This window comes from Vicugna pacos, chromosome 8, assembly GCF_048564905.1.
Source record: "Vicugna pacos chromosome 8, VicPac4, whole genome shotgun sequence".
Taxonomy (NCBI): Eukaryota; Metazoa; Chordata; class Mammalia; order Artiodactyla; family Camelidae; genus Vicugna; species Vicugna pacos.
Window position 1 is genome coordinate 10,833,859 of NC_132994.1, and position 21,343 is coordinate 10,855,201.

At 44.0% G+C, this 21,343-nt stretch overlaps 1 protein-coding gene across 2 annotated transcripts in view; it reads left to right on the forward strand.

Moving 5' to 3' along the window:
* Positions 1-21,343, forward strand: part of MEI4 (meiotic double-stranded break formation protein 4) — a 143,252-nt gene that overhangs the window by 27,797 nt on the left and 94,112 nt on the right. For both annotated transcript variants that reach the window (XM_072966281.1, XM_072966282.1), the window contains exon 3: positions 20,596-21,131. In XM_072966281.1, the coding sequence (XP_072822382.1) occupies positions 20,596-21,131 (536 nt within the window). The remainder of the gene's footprint in view (positions 1-20,595; positions 21,132-21,343) is intronic.

A 21,343-nucleotide genomic window follows, 5' to 3' on the forward strand; every position in this document is an offset into this window, starting at 1 on the left:
CCCTTCCTCTTGCTTGGTTGTACAGATAAAGGAATGGGGAAAGCCAGTTAACTAGCTTGCCTAAGGAGTGGGATTCCTGTAGACTTCTTGAACAATGACTTCCTAGTACTTGGAAGTGTTTTCTTAAACCAGAGCTGCTCAAACTGTGGTCCCCAGACCAGCTACGTCAGCATCAGGTGGGAACTTGGCAGATTTTCAGACCCCACCCCTTAACTGAATCAGAAGCCCTGGGAGTAGAACCAGCAACCTTTGGCTTAACCAGCCTCCTGATGAAAACTTGAAGTTAGAGAACCACAGATTTAAACACGTAAACCTGAAATACATGTGCAGGGAGCATAACACGACCTTTCCAGGAAAGGGGTCAGTAGAAACCTATCCTTCTGCTGTACAAACCTTGCAAATGTCGTAAATCAAGAGGGATTTGTCGGCAAGCATCTGAAAGATTCCTTAATACCAACTGATAATATTTGGCCCTCAGTCACCAAAGAATTGAGAGAGTGTTCCTTCAGAGCCTGACTGAGCTGAGGCAGGCAGCACACCTTAGAGAAAATGAACAAGTAAGACAGCAGCATTAACGTGACTCTGACACCCATGCTTGGCAGCGTTCCATGCTGTTCAGTGACGTATGTCCACGCACGTGATAGAATGATGCAACTAGTGTGTACTGTAGATTCTTGTCCTGGGAGAACTCTGTTCCCTCCTCTCCTCCTCCCTCCATCCTGCGTCTCTTGTCTCTTGCTGATAAGCACCCTGTGTACAATCATAGAGGATTCCGAATATATGCCATTATTTTCTGGTATTTAAGACATGCAGTTGTATAAGACTGCGTCCTTTTTTATAGGGGAAAGCATTTCTTATACCTATTTCAAGTCATTTTAAAGATACCTTGCAGGGGAGAACATTGAGTATGGAGTGCAATATACTAGAAACTAGAAACTAGTAGAAAATCTTAAGTTCTGATTATATGATTACACCAATTCTTTAAAAAGTGTATAATGTAACATAGGTAAAAGGAAATACACTGCTGTTAATGAATGCTAGCGTGATGCAGGCCACAAGACAACACACGGTCGTAAATATCTCATATCACACATGTCCAGCTGTAAACACACATGCCTGCATTGTATTCTGAGTGACTCTGAGAGCAAAACTAGCTCACCTGGGTGTAAAATGAACGCGCATGAATTCCTAACTGGACTGTGGAGACAAAGCGCACAGTCACAAGGAAGGACATTGCCACACTTTCCTTATTCTGCAGGTAATGGCGGGCTCCTCAGTTCAATCTCCTGTTTTAGGGACATCATATATGTGATTTTTTAAAAAATTAACTTGCTTGTTAATCTTTTTTAGAGTTAGTGTAAAAGTTAACCCCACAGGGGCTGCCTCCTCTGGGGGGGGGGGTGTGTGCTCTGAAGGAGACAGCGAGGCTGGGAGCTGCTGTCAGCCACGGGCGAGCCCGTTCACGTCACCAGTCATTCCATAGTGTGCGATGATTTGTCTTGCTTTCGGTCTCTCTCATTTCTCTGAGTCCGAGAGAAATACTGCCTACATGTTTTTAATTCATTCAGACTATGTCTGCCAAGTTTTATGCTTTGAAATAAACAGGAAAAAGATTGCTTCCAGAAAGCTGGTTCTTATGCTTTCAAAGCCTAGCTCTAAGTGTTCCTCTTTACTTTTTTTTCCACATTACTCTTTTAATTAGTAAGTCACATGCAGAACAAAGCCTGAGTTGCTTTTCTGTCCTCCCCTGGTGCTTGATTCAGTGTCATCTTACACACAGTAGCTTTTCAAAGATGTTTCTTGGCTTGATTTTTAAGTTATTGCCAGTGATTATTAGGCTTGTAAATATTTGTACCAGAAATAATTTTCAGGCTAAGGTGTGGTTTTTTCCTATGTAAGATGTAATGCAATACATACAAATGTTACCATTTTATATCAATTTGACAAATAACCACTTGGTGAAAAAGAAACTGGTAAAAATTTGAATAATACCTCTGATCCTTTGTCATACTTTTAATTGTATTTGTAATTTTTTAAACTTACCAGTAAAACAAAATATGCAGAATTTAGCCATCTTCCCTCCCTTGTTGTTCTAATAACAGATACCTTTTCCCCTGAAATTTAGTATAATTTGTCCATTTTTTTCTCTAAAATAATATCTTTTTGATAGAATAACCTTATCCTTTAACCCAGGTCATACAAATTAGATGGTGGTTTTCATATTTAATACCTTATTTTGTTAATAATTGTGCCCTTAATAACTCCACATGTATTTCTACCTGTGTATTTTATGAAGTATTTATCCCTGTCCGATTACTTTTTCTCCTGTGAACCACAAGGCGTCTCATCATACCTGCAATTTCCAAGCAGGAGTCAGTCCGAAGTAGGCCAGGTCCCCACTGGTGGGCTGCCGTGTGCGGCTGCACAGCTCTGTGTGTGATGGGGTGAGCGATGCCGCAGGAGAGGCTGGCCTCTGAGCTGTGTGCCTCGGTGGTCTGCACTGTTGCAGCCCCTCTGAAACTTCTCTTTAAAGAAGTGCTTTGTCCCTGCACAGGCATCTGTGACGGTGGACACAGTGATGACAAGCTTAGCTGCTCACTTACCTTTTTAACAGCCAGTCACATATGAATCTAAGCCTTCTGTACCCACAGCTCTGTGTGAAAAAACAAAGTACTATTAATCAGACGTGCAACGTAAAATTTTAACATTTATTTTTATTTTTTAAAATGACTTTCTGAAAGCCTTTGCATCTTTAGTGTTGGTAGATCTAAGGCTAGAGTTCCAGGCAGTGGCTTAAGTTCTACCTCTGCATTTGATTCACCTTAAAAGTCCTGATGCCTGGGCTGGACCCCAGACTGATTTCGTCAGAATCTTTGGGGGTTGGACTGAGGCATCAGTGTTTTTCACAATCCCTAGGTTATTGTGAAGTACAGCCAAGGTTGAGAAACACTGGTTTAAGGTCAACTTTTATTTTCTGTGTTAACTCAAATGCTGTTATTACCAGTTTTCATTATGAATCCTGCCTCATTCTACTCCCCTTACTTTATTGGAGTGTTCTCTGCAGAACGGGGCAGTTATTTATTAAAAGGAGTAAGACACACTTTGGAGGAGGGATCTGACTGTAGGTTTAGCCCCCACTAACGTGCTCTAATTATGAGATCTGGGAGCATGGGTGACGCCGGTGGGAGGGGCTGGTGGGTGTGTGGGCAGCCGGGGGAAGGGCTGTCCAGTCGTCAGTGTGCATGTTTGGATGTGCTGGTGGCCCGACCGGGGTTGGACTTGGGCCCTTGGTAGGGATCTCCAGTTCTTTTGTGTGAATATGAGCAGCTTTAGAATGAAATGGCGTCTTCCAACCTCTTCTTTTTTCATTCTGTAAGGGTAAAGAATAGTAGTAGACAGCTTCTTCCAGCTTTTAAAAGCAATGCATATTTTTAAAATTAGGGAATACGTACATTTCTGCTCTTCCTTTCAGTATGATTGTTTACTGTGCCTATAGCTTATTGAGCAATTGTGGTATTGCTTTTAAAACCTGTCTTCTTAGGTTATTGCTGTAATTGCTGTACTGTTCAGGGTCCTTGAATTAGCAGTAATACTCAGCACCCCATGATGAGTTAAGATACCTCTTTGGAAAGAATCAAGTATCACTCCTTCCTCTGACTTAACATTTGCAGGTGGAATCTTACCAGCAATACTGTGTCATATTTCTGAGAAACCGTATAGCAGCCAATGCAGAGATGTTTTCTGTGCGTGATTTATAAGTGAATAATTAAGTGGGTACTTACTACATGCATGCACACAACTACATAATGCTTTAGTTAAAATTACCCTAAAGACACTGTGGCAGCATAATCTTAATTTATAGCTTCCGATTTTAATGCTGTGTAATAACTTTACCGAGAATTCTCAGCTACTAAATTTACTTAAATAATTAGGATATTATCTTTTAGATTGTTCTGAAGTAAATGCTTTTTTCCTCAACTAACTAAAATCTTCAATATTTGCCAGAAGCTAGTAGACACTGAGCTTCTATGGCTTGAGTTTCATGGATTTTATGTTTACCAGGAGTCATCTTGTAAGTAAGTGGAAGTGATGTGATTTTAACATCCAGTCTGACATGTTTGAATAAGGAAAAGGCAATGCTTAGAGCACCAGGCTTAAAATAAAATACCTGAAAACACTAACCAGTGGTCCTCATCACAGTCCAGCACCCAGTAGGTGGTCAGTGATTAACTTAAGAGTGAACATGCATAAATGAATGAAGAGAGAACCAACAAAAAGGGAGAGGGGGTGGTACTGATGGAGGGGAACAGATGCTGAGGACAATTCGACAGGTAAAGAGCTTGTTGGAAAAAGCATGGATTTTGGAGTTAGATGAGTCTGGGCTGAATCTCAGCTCTACCAACATTGGCTGAGTTCCTTTAGCCAAGTCACTTGCCTCCTCTGAGAGCCACTTACCGCCTCTGTAAAATGAGGCTGAGGAGGAGGAGGAGGAGAGTGATGGGCAGTGGTGAGGTTTAATGGGAAATGGTCGGCCCTGAGCTTCCTGACACATCGACAGAAAATAAATACTAGGTTTCTTCCTCGGCCTTGACAGTCTGATGGGCCTTGTCGTTGACGCCTTAACAACAGAACTTCAGTTTTGGGGATTTTAGGGTCTTTTTTCCTCTTTTTTTTTTCACTTGAAAATTTTATTGTTTAATTCTGTCTTGCAAAAACCTGGATCTAGCTGTTTTAGCAGATTATTCCAGTGGGAGAGGAAAGAACAGAGCTTTTTGGGTGTGTATGAGTTGTGCTTCCAGTAGAAAAGCTGAATGATTGGCATCATTGCCCTGTGCTCAGCTCAGTCCAGGGGCGATGGTAGAAGAACCCCGCTGTGCTGTAGGCCTGGCGGCCTGATTCTTTGAGGAGTACACTGCTCAGAAAACTCTGTAGGAATTGAGCCATTATCCTGTTTAAGTATTTTGGGAGTTACATTAATGGAACTGGGTTTTCATTCTCTACCCTGTCTCTGTATTGTCATAAGAAGGTCTAATCTGAGTTCTGTTCTTTCCTTCTGATTTCTCACTCATAGAGTTTTCAGTGTTACTCTCCTTCCACAGTGAGCTCTGGGATTTTTCTCTCTTCTAAAACTCTATATGTCTCCTTGAATATTTCAGAAGGCCCCTATAGGTCATCTGCCATGCTTTTTGCCTCTGCAGTTTTTCCTAAGACACAGTTAAGGTCAGTTTTTAAGCAGTGACGGTTTTCCATTGTCTCAGAACAGATTGCATTCAAGTCCTTTCCCACGTAAACATCGAATTGCTCTGCAGGCCCAGACACTGTTCTCTGGCTGCTCTTTGTTCCTTCCGCTCCAGCCCCCTTTCTCTGAGCCACTACACAAGCACCTGCCTCTGGGCCCTTGTTCATGCTCCTTCCTTGCAGGAAAGACTCCTGGTGAAAGCTCTGTGATCCTTTGACACTCACACCACCTGAAGTCTTCCTGGCTTTTCCCTAGTCTGAACTGATCCCTTCAGGTTCCTGCAGCGTCACCTGTATCAGCTCGACACTGATGCACTTTCGCCTCGGAGCAGAGCTTGTTGTTGGCCTGCCTTTTCTTGTTCTCTGACAGTAGGAAGTCATGCCTGATCTACCATCTGACCCCTTCTTCTGGTGTCTTCACATTGTGCCATCCAACATGTGTGTGATGAATTAAATCGAATGCAGCATAAGCTCTGTGAAATCATCTAATCTGGCAAGGCAGGCTGTACTTAGTTTGGATGATTTTCTTCCTGCAGAACGTGTGGTAATTTCATTTTTAATGGTAAGAGATTATGCTGCTCTTTTGGTCAAGTTTATTTAATTTCCTAGACTACTGGGTTTTTACAATGAGTGATGGATGAATGAACTGTAATACTAGCGCTACGCAGTACTGCTTCATAACTCAGCCTTGCAAACTGTGAAAACAGGACCCCCTAAGAATGGACTTTCTTTTCAGGAGTATCACAATAGTGGAAATCAGTGGAAATGAGTTTGCTTGGTTCGCAGGAAGGTGTCTGCAGAAAGCTGACTTTGAGCTCTTCCTTTTACTGCCCAGAGGAATATGTTTTAATCATAATTGACAATGTAATAGTTGACTGAGCTCTCTCTGGTTATGCCTCTTTTTTGCAGAATTAAGAATATTTTTACTTTGTCTCTTTATGCTAGAGACCAGACTCTACAAAATTAAGTACATGACTTTCGGCCATATCTGTATGTTCTTACAGAGTTGTCATTTGAGGCTTTACTGGCTGATAGATTGCACTTAACAAGAGAATGTTAGCTCTGGAGATGCATACGTCCCCAGACTGTGGCATGTGAATGGGTCTTGCTCTTCATAATAAGCCTATAATTAGTTCACATATTTAAGGCACATGATGAGCTATTATGTCATCTGTCAAATGTTTTATTCCATGGTGAAATGAAAGGCATCTAACTCCTAGATTCAAAATTGGCCAATTACAGTATTTTTCTATTTCTGGATTGTCTGTCAGTCTAGGGGTACTACCAATATTTTCAGATAGTCTTGTGAGTTTAAAGAGAAGAGTCATTTATGTGATTCCACAATGAAATAATCATTCCACAATAACCTCTGAGCTTTCATAAGACTTTACTTGTGATGCTGTTAGAACATTCATTTAGCAGGGACCTCTGAGCACCCACCTTGTGCCTGGCACTGTGCCAATGCTTAGGATACGGTGGGAAGACTGGTGTTTGGAGTTTACTGCCCAAGACAGAAGACAAGCTCAGTGGGAGCCCATTTCAGAGGAGTGCATTCATGGAACTGGATTTTCATTCTCTACCCTGTCTCCGTATGGTTATAAGAAGTTCTAATCTGAAAAAAATTCAATATTTGGCTCCCATTTGAGAGAGACCGTTGGATACGTGGAAAACCATTATTGAGGTATTTTCAGCAGGTGGCTGACACAGTACGATTGGGATTGAGAAGACAGATCATTGGACTTCAGCCTGAGAGTTTGGAGAGGGCTGAGCCTGGGTGTGCAGAGGCCCACTGAGCGGCACTGCGGGGAACTAGGTAAGAGAGGGGAGCAGCTTGCACAAGGCTCGTGTCAGTTGGGATGAAAAGCAATGGTGAGAGTAGAAGTTGGTGTCTTAGTCTTTTCAGGCTGCTGTAGCAAAAGTCCCATAGACTGGGCGGCTCATGAATAGCTGGCATTTATTTCTCACCAGTCTGGAGGCTCGAAAGTCCAAGATCAGGGCACCAGCAGATCTGGTGTCTGGTGAGGGCTTGCTTCCTGGTTCATGGATGGAACCTTCTCGTTGTGTCCTCAGCTGGTGGAAGGGGCAAGGGAGCTCTCTGGGGCCTCTTTGTAAGGGCACTGATCTCATTCAGGAGGGATGCACCCTTATGACTTGATCACCTCCCAAAATTCCAACTCTTAGTGTCATTACCCTGAGGGTTAGGAGTCTAACATATGAATTTTGAAGGTGACATGAACATTGAAACCATAGCAGTTGGCAAGAGGAAGAGAGAAAAAAGTTTAATTAGGGGAAAATCCCAAGTTAGTGTCACATAAACCAAGTGAAGATGGTAATTTGAGAATTAGGAAATATGTGAGAGGAGAGGTCAGGCAAGGTGAAAATGATGACTGTCCATTTATTCACGTGACCAGGAGGTCCTTTATTCAGAAGCAACTTTGCTGTGAGAAGTGGCATATACATGGAAGGCCCATCCACATGCAGTGGACAGTGAGCTTCATGAATATTAGTGGAAAGGTAACTGTGGGAATGTGATTAAGAAACACTTAAGGGAAGAGGTGGCACGTGAGTGAGCCTTGAAGGGCATGTAAACTTCAGTAAACAGGGGTACTCAGCCCGGGAAGGGCAGAGAGTCCTGAGGTTGAGGTGCGGTGTGTCCAGGGCCAAAAGGTCTGACTGCTTATGAAGTTTGGGCCTTATGTTCCAAAAATGAGGAGTCATGGGAAGGTTATGTACTAGGACTGGTGTTAATCCTGCGGCAGGGTGTTGATGGCAGGAGAGGGCAAGAAGCTGAAGGCAGGAAAGCCTGGTCAGAGAACATGGTGGTGTTCTAAGCACCAAATGAGGAGCATGGACTGGGATGCTGGCAGGAGGAATGAAAAGTTTCAAAGGAGTGCATTTCGAGACAAAGGGAAATAATGCAGCTTATCAGATAACTGGCTGTAGGGAGAGAAGAAAAAGAATACTCAAAGGGGATTCAGAATTTTGAAATTTGGTAGTTTGAAGAAAGAATATTTTATTTAACAGTGATAACAGTGATGCACATATATGCTGTTTATTGATCTAGTTGATTATGAGGTCAAAAATATTTTGCATTTTGGGAGAAAAAGGGCACCTGTACTTAATGAACCAACATTTTAAAATGTCTTTTTGGTCCCTGCAAGATCCATTGTCAGACTCCTGGGGGAGTGACTTCTCTGTGTGAGAGGGAGACAAGGTGTAAGTGGGAATGTCCGAGCCCTGCAGGGTCAGTGAGGGTCTTGGAGCAGAGTCCCCTGACCTGAGTCAACAAAGTTCATGGGGACTCCCAGAACCTGGAGGTGCAATAGGTAAGGACATCAAGGCTCTGAAAGGCACTAGTGGGATGACTGCTGGGTTTTATGGCTTGTATTGTAATCTTCTGCGCTTGGGAGGAACATTATCTTTAGTCATCAGGACTGAGGATTAAAGGGGAATCTCATGAATGTTTTGTGTATCCCAGGACGATGAGATATTTCCTTGGAGAAGCCAGAGTTATTTGAAGATATATGTTTAGCAGTTCCCTGGGAACAGAATGAACTGTTACTGATTCTGAAATAAATAAGTGGGGGGCATTGGAAGATACATTGCCCACTGTGGGCAATTACATTAAATTGTATTTTAAGTGATCCTGGAAAAATAACTGTGAAAGCCTGAACTTTGTGGGTCTTTTCCCCATTTCATAGAGAGTGACATCCTTAGTATCTGTGATGGTCAGTAAGGTTTTAGGGGAAAAAAACTGATTATAGTTTTGCAAATTAGTTTTCGATAGCTTCTTAACAAAGTGTAGATTTCTGGTTTTGTTATGTCAGTTGGAAAATAATAAATACAATCAAATCTTGAAACCAGAACCGATCGCTCGGAGCCTATCTCAGGCAGGCTTTCGGGGATGTCCTCATCCAAGGAAGGCCTTACCCCAGAGATGCAGCTCGGACTCAGAGCATCCCTGCAGCAGTTCCCTGACTGAGGTCTCAGTCTGTGGGATCTGAGCAGGTGTGTGGCAGTTAGACGGGAATGTGCTTGGCTCTGTATCAGGCAGATCGAGGGCCACATCCAGGCAAAGCCTGCAGTTGCAGATTCACGAGTTGCTCAGTACCTAGTAAGGGGGATGCAATTTAGGGAGTGGAATTAAAGGTGAAGACAAAATGGAAGATGAGTTAAAGTTAGAGACTTCTTGTGTGATCGTTCAGGTGTGATGTAGTAAACATACAATTTAGGTGGATGTTGAGGGGTCGGAGGATTACTGGTATCTTCAAGTTGGTTAAAAAAACACATCTTTTGGAATACAATAAAATAGCCAAAATAATCAATATACAATATCCATATGATATAAACATATGATATTCTCTCAGTACTGTCTTGACTTTCAAGGCTGGAAGAGGAGAAGATGTTTACTTGCTGCCCATTATGAGTTTATGGTCTGATTGGCGGGGCAAGGGCTCCTGACATAGTCACATGTCAAGGTACTACACTTGATGTATATAGACTTGTTTTAGGTTATATTTACTCATGTTTATTCATTTCTTGATTAGTTGATACATTTCTGGTTCGACAAAATCTCTGATTCCTAGGGTAGTGATGAAAACAACAGAGGATGTAGAATCTGTATTCCTGTGTGGGAGACAGACGATAACAAACCAACGAGCAAGAGCAATTCTGAGAATGTTCAAAGCTGTGCAGAAGCTAAACCAGGTTGAAGTGGTGGAGTGCCTGGGGAGTGGCAGGGCTGCCGACCCGGGGGCTGTCAGGGTGTCAGGGAGCCCTCGTGAGAAGGAGGTGTTTGAGTTGGCTCCTGAGGAAGCCCGGTCATCCCAGTGCCCGGAGCCAGGAACTGGTTTGCGTGTTGAGTGAGCAGGAAATCGATGGTTTGGCTGTGGAGCAGACTGAGTGAGGAGTGGATGGCAGGGGCGCAGATGACGTTGGCTTGTTCCAGTGGGTCGGATTTTAAGCACAGTGGGGATCCTTTGGTGAGCACTGAGCAGGAGTTTGACGCCTCTTGCTCTGGCTGCGTATGGAGGATGTAGATGGGAGGAGGGGTGGGGCTGCTGGGTAGGAGTCCTTGGCTGTGGTCCCTCAGGGAAGTGACACTGGCTTAGGGTAAGACAGGAAGCAGACAGCCAGAATATACAAGACTCTGCCTTTGCAAAACAGAAAATAAAGTGGCAGAGGTGGACCCTGAAAAGGGAGTGGAATTCTAGCTGAACTGTGAAAGGTTAAATGTGAATTCAACATGAACATGGAGAGAGGAAGTAGAAAGACGTTCCTGGGAGGTTGGAAGGCGGGGGTGGAGACGGCATGAGTGGGGCACAGCCCGCTTCCCCTCCTATCCAGAGAGAGCAGGACAAACATACGTCAGCCCAGGAGAGTGGTTCTCACCCTGGGATCACCTGGGGAGCTTTTGCAAATACTGACATCTGGTCCCCACCCCTGGAGAGCCTGACCTACTCAGCACGCGGTGTGGTGCGGGCAGGGCTGGAAAGCACCGCTGTAAGATCCTGCAGTAGAAGCTGTTCTACCTGGGAGACGTTGAGCCCAGCAGTCTCCTGAAGCAGGCTGAGTGCATGATTTGAGAGTAGAACAAAGCCATGCTTCTGAGACTTGCTCAGTTCTGGGACACCTCCGGGGTGTTTATGTAAAACACAGGTTCCTGGAGCTCTCCCGAGGAAAACACCGATCACTTGTGCCTAGGAATACGTGCATTTAGTATGCTCCTTTTGTGGTAATGTAGGTTGGGGAAACGTGGATCTTGTATGAGATCTCGGTGCTTCTGCTTCCTGACAGCGTGAGTGCATGCATCTGCTGGAAGTGAACGTCAGCCTCCGTGGTCTAGCGGGGAGGCTCGGGGACTGAGCCAGCTTCAAGGTGCCACCTCAGCAGGGTATGTGTGAGCAGGTGGCAGATGCCCTTGGAAGCTTGGCCGGGGAGAGACTGGAGGTCTGTAGGGTCTCAATGTAACAGGGACAAGAGTGTAGAGAGCTGCGTGGCTTGGCATTGGCATGACTGGAAGGCCAGTGAATGTGGTGTATGGCCGACTTCAGGATTTTATCCTTGGTACCAGTTCCTCATGATATTCATAGCACCTACGTCCTGACGAGTGGAAGTTATGCCGGTGATTTCACTGGTTCACTTGATGGTGGGTTGTATTTCATGGTTTGATGTTATTCCGTAAGGCTGTGATATTGGCGTCAGTGTAAGTGTCCACCACCTCTCAACCTCACGCTTCCTGTTTGTTAGGAAATGGAATTAGTACTCTGCATTTTACCTGTGTTGCACATCTTTGCCCTTTAAATGACAGTCCAAAGAGAAACTACTTTTATCAGATCGTCATTTTGTTCTAGTAACTCTTTTCCGTCAGAGAAATTCTTTTGTTCATTATTCAGCCTCTTTTATTCATCAGCTGTCAGGTGCAAACAACGTGAAGATGACAGAGTGATAAGATCTGAGCCCTGCCCGGAGAATCGCACTGTCTACTGGGAGCAAAATCATGTCACTTACTGCACCCAGTGAGACTGTGCGGTCCGGAGAAAGATACTCGTGTTCAGAGGGGAGAGAAAGTGATCATTTTGCCTTAGAGAGCAGGGCTTTTAAAAGTCCTGTTGGAGGGAGTTGCTGACCCAGAAGGACGGGTAGATTTAGAACGCTATGATACTAGAATATTTCAGGCCAGAAGGAACAGTGTAAATTAGGGACACGGGAATCTACTGGCAAATGGTTTAATTTGACTGTGGCACACAGAGCAGGAAGAGGCATTCCGGAAAAAAAGATGAAAAACTAGGTTGGAGCCTATTAAGAAGAGGCGTGACAGCCAGCGGAAAACATACTTTATTCCGTAGGCAGTAAGGGGCTGTTGGAGACTTTGTGGCAGGCAAGCAGAAGGGAAGCTGACATTTATTGGTGTGTGCTCTGCATGTGTCAAGGAGTGTATTTTCTGAAAGCGGTTCCTCTAGGTGATCTGAGGGATGGTATTCTTCAGGCAGAGTAATTGGGCAGCCGTGTTTAGAGTTGTTTGAGGAGGGAGGAGATTGGAGACAAGAACATCACGGCCACAGCCCAGGCCTTACATGTACTTTTTTGGCATAGAAATAAAGAGGCAATATGAAAAAGGGTTTTATTTACTGTGTAGTATTTATTTGAGCTCTTACGCAATATTCTAGGCTCTGGGATGTGGCAGTGTACCAGGCAGCCCAAGACTGTCAGAGAGTCCGCATTCTTGTGGGTGAGGTGGATTTGACCAGCAGGAAATGATCGGGCAGTGACCAGTGAGGTTTAGAGAATTCAAACAGGAAAATGTGACAGATTGATCTGGTGACTTGTTTAGATTGGGTGTCAGGGAAGGCCTCTCTGAAGAAGTGACACTTAAACAGACGCCTGCATGATAACGAGGAACCAGCCTTGAGAAAATCGGGGTTAGGTTGTGGGGAGAGCAGCCCCGGCAGAGGGAACGTTTACTACAAAAGCCCTACAAGGAAACAGACTTACTGATTCCAGGGAACGGAAGGGTGAGGCAGCGGGAGTGTCATTTGTCGGTGCATTACAAAGGGGGGGGGTGTCAAGGAAGAAGTCAGAGTTGACTCTTAGGGTTCAAACATTGGAGAATGGAGAGTGGTAGCACTATTATTTGGAAATGGGACCAGGTATAAGTGAAGGTGATGATTTATTCTGGACATGTGTGATTTGATGTGCTGAGATCAAGCCACATTGAGGTACCAGGGGACTTGAGCTTGGGAGAGGTAGTAGGATTGGAGATCGAGATTTGAGAATCACCTACCTAGAAGAGTTCTTTGAGGCCGTAGGAAAGGTGGGGCTGTCCAGGAAGTTAGAATTGGGGGAGAACGCTCAAGGCTCAACTATGAGGATGGTTTATACTGGAAACTAGAGGGTGGCTTTGGAGAGAGAGACGGGGATAACCAGGAAAGTCCACAGTTTGAACACCTGATGGCAGGGAAATCATACTGTCAAATAGGCCTGAGCCAATTTTACACACAAATACACTGTTTTGTTTTGTGAATCTCATGCAGTGAAGACAATTTAGCTAGGACAGTTATTTCATTAGCTTATCATTTCATACCTTTGGTGTTACTATTCTGTCAGTGTATCCAAAGTTAGAATTGTGATGCAAGCTTCTAGAGTGGTATTAAACAAAGTTCCAGCCTTCTCTTGATCAGTTTTTCAAACATGCTTTGCAATATGTTAAAATATATCCTTCCAGAGGTACAAGTCAAACAATTGCTTTAAAGTGAAAACTCTATTAAAAGATGAATTGTGAAGTATTTCAACGTAGCATTTCCAGTTTGACCACCAGGTGGTGCAAATATTATTTTTAAATTGTTCAGTGCATCAGAACAAGTGAGTGGTTGTCATTAATACTAAAAAATCATGGTAAGGAAAAACTATACATACCTGCGATGACATTTTGGTGCATTTGAAGAGATGCTATTTGATTCCACTTTCTCTTAATATACATATTCAGCAAGTATTCAGACCACTGTCTGCATGGGAGGGCAGGCATCAGTCAGCAGGAGTACCCAGAACAGTGAACTCTGTCTACCCTCAAGAGGGTAGTGAGTCACTCTCCTTTCCATTAGTGAGTCACTGATACATTCAAAACAGGTTAATGAGTGCAGTAATAGAAGGATGTTCAAGATAGCCCCGACCGGTGTGATTTCCTCTGCCTGGGGCCAGCAGAGAAGGTTTCACAGAGGATTTTGAAGCAGGGTTATCAGAGATAACCACCAGAACACACCAGACAGTGGGGACAACTTGTGCAAATGCACAGTTATGTGAATAGCATGGTGGGTTTTGGTAAACCATATGTAGTTTAATATTGCTTGCATGCAAATAGGAGTGAGGATGGAAGTGAGGCTGGAAAAGTGTTCAGCAGCATTGTTTTGTGGGCCAGGCTGAGGAACTTAAGAGGACTCTGTCTTGAAAGGTAAGGGAAGCCTTTGGAAGGTATTAAGGGTGAGAATCCTATGATCAAACTGGTGTTTTAGGGGGTGATTCTCAGGAGGGCTGGTTCAGAGTGTGGCCTAGAAGAGGGCAGAACTAGACGCAGGTAGATCAGTTAGGCGAGGGTGTGGCATTAATCAGGGCACGAGATGGTGATGGTGTGAACTCACTGGTGGGAAGGAAGGACAGATTCAGACACAGCTTGTGATGGTTCATTTTACGCGTCACCTTGGCTGGACCACTGGGTGCCTAGATATTTGGTCGAAACATTGTTTGGGGTGTCTGTGAAGGTGTTTTGGGGTGAGATTAACATTTGAGTCATTAGACTGAGTTAAGCAGGTTGCCCTTCCTGAAGCTGTTGGGCTTCATCCAGTCTGTTGACCTCCTGAGTAGAACAGAAAGGCTGGGTGAGAGAGAATTCCTTCTGCCTGACTGCTTTTGAGCTGGGATGTCAGTATTTTCCTGCCTTTGGACTTGAACTGAAACACTGGCTCTTCTTGGGTGCGGAGCCTGCTCAGTTTCAGACGGGAACTCACACCATCAGCTCTCCTGGTTCGCAGGCCTGTGTAGCTGGCCTGGAACTACACCATTGGCTCCCCTGGGTCTCCAGCTTGCTGACTGCAGACCTTGGAAATGCTCTGTGTCCACAATCGCATGTGCCAGCTCTTCATAATAAATTTATTTCTTTGTCTCTACATATCCTATTGGTTCAGTTCCTCTGGTGGCCCTAACACATGTGCAGAAGGTAGAATCAGTATAACATAGCCCTTCCCTGTATGCAGAGGATAGAAGAGAAGGGAGTGAGGACAGCCCCTCTCCTGGGCCTGGAGGGGTCATCCTGCGGTCAGCTGAGTAGGAAGTACGTAGCACAGATGTGACTTGTATGTTTGTATGTGCAGTGCATGAAGACGACTTGTTCAGGTTTATAAACAAAGTTCATGGGGCTTGCAAGACATGCAAAAACATGCATTTTAAGCAGTTAGTTCTGATTTTATGAATGAGGTAGGAACTGTAGAAATGGATGAGAAAAGGCATGAAGAATTAACGTGGATGTGAGTATTTTGGAGGGCAGCAGAAAGTGTATTTAATATTCAGGGGTGGGCATTTCTAGGGCAGGATGAGTGGCAGGCAGTCGTTGGCTCTATTTTGTCAGGTACACATGCGATCCACTCTGAAACGGTCAGTGGAGTAAAAATGGAAATTAACAGCTGAAATAAAAAGGAAGAGTTACGGCTCAGCAAAATGGAATAGAGGGTCTGTGGGATCCAGTGTAAGGGAGGGACTATAGAAAATTTTAGACAGAATCTGTAGTTTTAATTGATACCTTATTTCATGTGCTTTTGTATGATTTTGCAATTTAGCATTATTTAGATTCTTGATGTCTATAATCACTTACTAATAATAATGTATTTAACATTTCACAAGTACTGGACTCAGCTTCGTCAGCTTGTATATGTGTGTAGCGTATTATCTCTTTTAAATATAATAACAAACATGTTACTTAGATCATATCCAGTGACTTGCTGGAAAATTAGTCCTGAGTCCCTTCAGCCCAATAAGAAATTAAGAAAGAAGCATCATTTGACTTCTGCTTTACCTTAATCCCTCCTGGAAAAACAGGAATTACAGACGGTTGCAGTTGCATGGCTTCATTTTCTCTCCTCTCCTTTGGGGTGTGATGCTGTGTTAGCCATGCTTTGAAATTTATGTTGAGAAAAGTCATCCAAGCCACTGAGTGGAATCTGTTGTGATTATGTAAGATTCATTTAAAGAGACAGGTATTTTCTATTGTCACATTCTGTTACCCAAATAAGGGTGGATTTTTAAAACTCTTGTTTTTATGAATACTTATCTTATTTATGACTATTACAGCCATTATAACCTGTTGATATTCAGTATCACTGAAATTCTCTCTACAAAAGCATTTTTTCCCTGTTTCTCTTTTCCATTTTATAAGCGTATATACAACAGTAACATTTGCCCACTATTGTGTATTTTATTAGGCAGTGGGTGATTTCCAGTGCCAATGCTGTTTGTATTCTTCAAAATTTCATCATAGAGGACAAACAGAATAGGAAATAGATTGGTTATTGGTTACAAGAGGTAGTAGCTGCTATAAAAAGTATATTGTTGGCTTCTTGTTGACGAGTGTTCTAAGACGTTGTAAGTTGATATTGCAATAACCATATTCTCTCCATCTGCCTTTCTGTCCTGTCCGATCCCTCTTCTCTTCCTATGTGGTGGGTTGTGAGTTGCTGAGGAGCTGGTCCTGGCTCACTATGAATATTAAAGGATAAGAGAAGATCTGTCACAGCCAGTGGGAAGTTGTCACTAAGCATTTCCCCTTATAAGGTGTCTTCTGCAGACGAGAGTATTATTCAGCGGGAGGACCACAGAGATAACAAGAGACAGGACTTCTGCCATTCAGGAGCTCATAGATGAGTGGGTAACGTAGAAATTGATGAGTGCTACGAGGGAAATGTGCACGAGCTGGTATGGGAGCACACCGGCTTCTCTGCAGTGGTTAGAGAGGGTGATTGGAACTGGAGATCAGTATCTTCCAGGGTTGCTGTGAACACCAATTGAATTTTCCCATAAACTACTTTGTAAAATGAAGTGTGAATATGAGATTCTTCACTTCCGTTTGATAGTGGGACTTTAAGACTGAGAGCCATGTCGTATAAAACCTGAGTGTGGTCCTCTCCTGTGGCGCCACGCGTTCCTGGAGGGCGCTGAGAGGAGCTGTCCCTCTGTGTGGCTTTCCACTTTGGCATCCTCAACACACGCCCTCGTCACCCTTTTCTGAGAGCACGGAAACAAAACCAGCCGGGAGGAGTGGCAGTCGGAGTACCTTCGTGTCAGCAGAGCGCATGCCTGGCTAGAACCACTCAAGTTTGCATCTGTTAGCACCTGGAGATGAGATGGCACGGTTATGACTTGCCAAAAGGCACACCAGTGAGGAGGGAGTGAGAAGCAGAAACGAGAAAGCAGCTGTTGCTTCCCAGTTTAGTTGTCGGGAGAATTCATTTTACGAGTCATCCCTGAAATCACCACCTGTGAAGTTCAGGTTCCTTTGATGGAAAATTGAGTAGGTTAATGAAATATTTAAGTTTATGTTCACTTTCAGAGTGGAGAACCATTTTAAATTCCATGAAAGAAATCTATAAGCTACCTGAATAACGACAGTAGTCCAGTCTCCCTGCTTTACTTTTCGTGAAGACTGAGGTGGATGTCTTGAGAAGTTATTTTAAATGTTTATCTTTGCTTGTAAGGAAAAGAAAGTGTGTGTTGGCTTAAATGAACATGCTGTCTGCCTGTTCTAATGCAGAAATAGCCACATGCAGTTAAACATGTTGCTGAGCGTTCACTGTTCTGGGTGCCACCACGTGGGTGAAGCTACTGCGTTCCCTCCTGACCTTGGAGTACAGATGTTGTAGTGATGGTTAGCAAGCATGTATTTCCACTTTTATAGTGGTGACAGTAGACGCTTGTTAAGTGAATGCACTCTAAATTAAAGTCAGCCCTCTGGCTCTGCCTCCTCAGCCTCTCATTTTACTGAAGGAAAAAGGGGCAATAAATTAGATAGTTTCAAGTGTATGGTGGGGAGGGGAGAAGATGCTGCTTGTACCATTGCTCTTTTTTTAAGTCTTATTTTTTATTAAAGTGTAGTCGATTTATAATGTTAGTTTCAGGTGTACAACAAAGCGATTCAGTTATATGTGTGTATATATAGATTTATATACGCACAGATTCTTTTCCACTACAGCTCATTACAAGAAATTTAATATAGTTCCCTGTGCTGTACAGTAGGCTCTTACTGTTTATCTATTTTATACATAGTAAGGAGTTTGGGATTAACAGATACACATCACCATTGTTCTGATGCCCTGTTCAACTAGTCCCCTGGACCCCCTGCCCCAGTCTCCAACTTTAAAAAAAATACGACTGTTGGATGAGATCTTCTTTAACTTTTTATGTGCTGGGCATACTTTTAACATCCCTCCCTGTGCATTCTCCCCCTATTTCCTTCGGCCACGGAGGAAAACATTACATCTAGATCAGTAAGCACAGCCCATCCCCTGGAGTCCTCGACTTGGTCCCTCTTGCCTTCTCAGAGCTGTGCCTCACCTGCCCTTTTTATTTTCTCTGCTGTTTCCAGCTTTTGTTTCTCTAGTTTTTCTCTCCATGGTCTGTAATTGCTCAGGGTTCTCCCAGTTTGTCGTGCCAAGTTTGCCCGTGGTTATTCTCCGTGCTGAGCGCTCCTGACCCAGGCCCGCAGGAGTGGCGGCCATTCTTCACTTTCTCTGTTACCTGCCTGTTCGCTCTCCCGCCCACGGTGCTCTGGCCTCTGTCCACCGCCCTAACTGACCACAGCTGCTCTGGACAAGATCATGGATGACTTTCTAGGTGGTCATTCCAGCATATTTTTTCGGCTCTTTGTTTTACTGGACGTCCCTCCTGCACGTGAGTCTCCTTGAAACCATTTCCTTGACTTGCGTGACACAGTCGTTGCTGCTTTTCTTGCGCCCTTTCAGCTGTGCCTTCTCTGTCTCCTTGATGATTGTCCTCTCTCTGTGCAAACCTCAGATGGATACTCCTCAGAGCCCCTCTTTGGTCCTCTGCTCTGGTCACTGTCCATCCTCTCCCCAGGTGATCCTGAGTGATGCATTCTTCCAGGTACCACCCGCACACCAAGGACTGCTAAAGTGTGTTTTCAGTCTAGACCTTTTCCCCATCCTTTGGCTCACATGGCCAGTCTCCAAGTGAGTATCTTCACCTAGATTTCCTCCGGTGGCTTCAAAGTTTATGTGACCAAGACTGACTTCTCCTTGTTTCTCCTACACCACTTTTCTGTCTGTAATTTCACTGATCCCTTGGTAGCACCGTCATCTGCCCAGCCACCTAGGCGCAGAACCATGGGCTGCATTTATTCCTGCTTCTACTCTGTGGCCTGCACCCACGCAGTCAGCTGGCTTCCCTTTATATTGTTTTTCCCCCCGTCAGTCCCTTGCTTTCCAGTCTTCCGCTGCAATTGCCTGGTTCCCTTCTCTCAGCACATGATTATGAGGGCCGACAGAGGTGACTTTGGACTGATCTCTCCACATCTCACTGTGTCCTCCTCCAGTGGGCCCTTCGTAGGGCCAGCAGAGAGCTCTGTGGAGTGAAAGTACGACCCTTTCACTACGACCCTTTCACTGTCCTGCATCACGTCACTTACCGTCCCCTTCCTGCTTCCATTGCCGATACCAGTGTTTCTCAAATGTGGTTTCATAGAAATATGCTTGTGCTTTAGAAAGTTCAATGAGAATTTTTCAATTTTATGTGTATGATAATCGTTTTACAAACAACGACAACCTTTTATGTGTTTATGATGGCATCTCTGTCAAAGAATGACCTAAGTTACTAAGGTAACCTTAACTTCAGCATGTCTCAGCTAATGTCAGAGGAGTCTGGTGGTTATATAATTTCAAGGATCTATGACATATATATGTTTTATATATATAGAAACACAGACACGTATATATCTGTAGATATAGATAGATATACTCGAGTAATTACAAATAAATACACATACGTATGTAAATCGTTTATGTATTTATTTTTGGGTATTGGGTATGTGTATGGGTCTGCTCATAGTTGTCCAAACTGCACTCACTTTCATTCTACCTATTAATTCTGAGACCCTTAATACCTCTTTTAAGATCCTTTATGACCTGCCCTCTACATATTTCTCCAGCTTAATGTTTTACCTTACATTTTCTGTAAAAGAAGCATAGAACTGCTTTGGGTCCTTATTTTTACAGTGCTTTTGTTTCCTTTCTGACTCTGTGCTTCTGTGCTCATGCATTTGGTGTATGGAATTCTCTTGTCTTCTTCCTCCATTCCCCTAACGTTAACTTGGAATGCCTCCTTATGCTTTATAAATCTGTTCTACCATCACCTCTTCCAGGATGCACTGCTCTAAGCAGGCTGGGCTGGCCAGTGGTCCTTTTATTTCCCTAGTGCCCTGAGCAGATCTCCGTCTTAGATAACACCATATTGTTTTGTAGTTACCTGTTGAAATCTGTACCAGATGGTGACCTCCTTCAGGTTTTGTGGTCTCTCCTCTGTACCCTTCAGGAGTGGCCTTGAATGAGAGACAGTGACCTGCCGATATATGGTGGATGCCCTGTGCTTTCTACCAGCAAAGTTAAGGCCTTGTCTACAGTCAGTCTAAGCGGTTGTATTCATGGTTTCTCCTCTGTTCAGTTTTCACACTACTGCTTCTTACTGTTTCATATGCATTTCATGCTTCATTAAGTGTTTTAAGTTAGAAAAATCAGTATCCAGTTTTTATATGAAGAAATTTTAGCTACAGAAAGATAATGCTGCTTCTATTCCTTTGTATTTCAGGAGACCCGTCTTCCGTGTTGCAGGCTCAGGAACCTAGAAGTTCTGAGAACACATCAGCTCCGCTGGAAGATTCTGGGTGTGATTTATCCTGTGAGCAGAGAAGCGACCTTTCAGAGATGCCCTGGCATTCTGTGGAGAGCTGCACCCCCACCCCCTTCCCACCGCTGCCCATTGGGAAAAGCCATCCTGCTGCTCCGGAAAACCCCCTGTCTTCTCACATGCGATTCTTGCAGCATCTGCTTGCCCTGAAGAACTTGACGGACTCGGGGAGTCTGAAAACCGGCTTCAGCCACCTTGAAAACGACTCTTCCACAGTGTCCGATTCTGTTTTTCAGTTGTTGGATGGCCTGATCACTTTTTACCGAGAACCCAAACTTCCTTTTTCAAGGTTTTGGACAGAAGCTGTTGATACTTTAGCTAGACTGATCAGTGATGGTAACTTATCTAATCATATTCTTAAAAAGTGTTCCAAGAAGTTGGAAGAATTTGAGAAGACCCTGCTGCAGGTTATTTTAAGGACCAGCCATATAAATCGGGTGAGTAATAATACATCTCTTCTCTGAATGAAATAATCTGTCCGTAATTTTGGTGAACGTGCCCCCTGGGTGATGTCTGTTGTAGGCCCCTAGCCTTGTGGCTCCGAGTCTCCAGTTGGATCCCCTTTTGTAGCCATCTGCAGCTCCGACCTGTCCCCGTGGCCCCAGATCTGGCCTCTGATTGCCACACCACAGCTCTGTTCTCTAGTGGA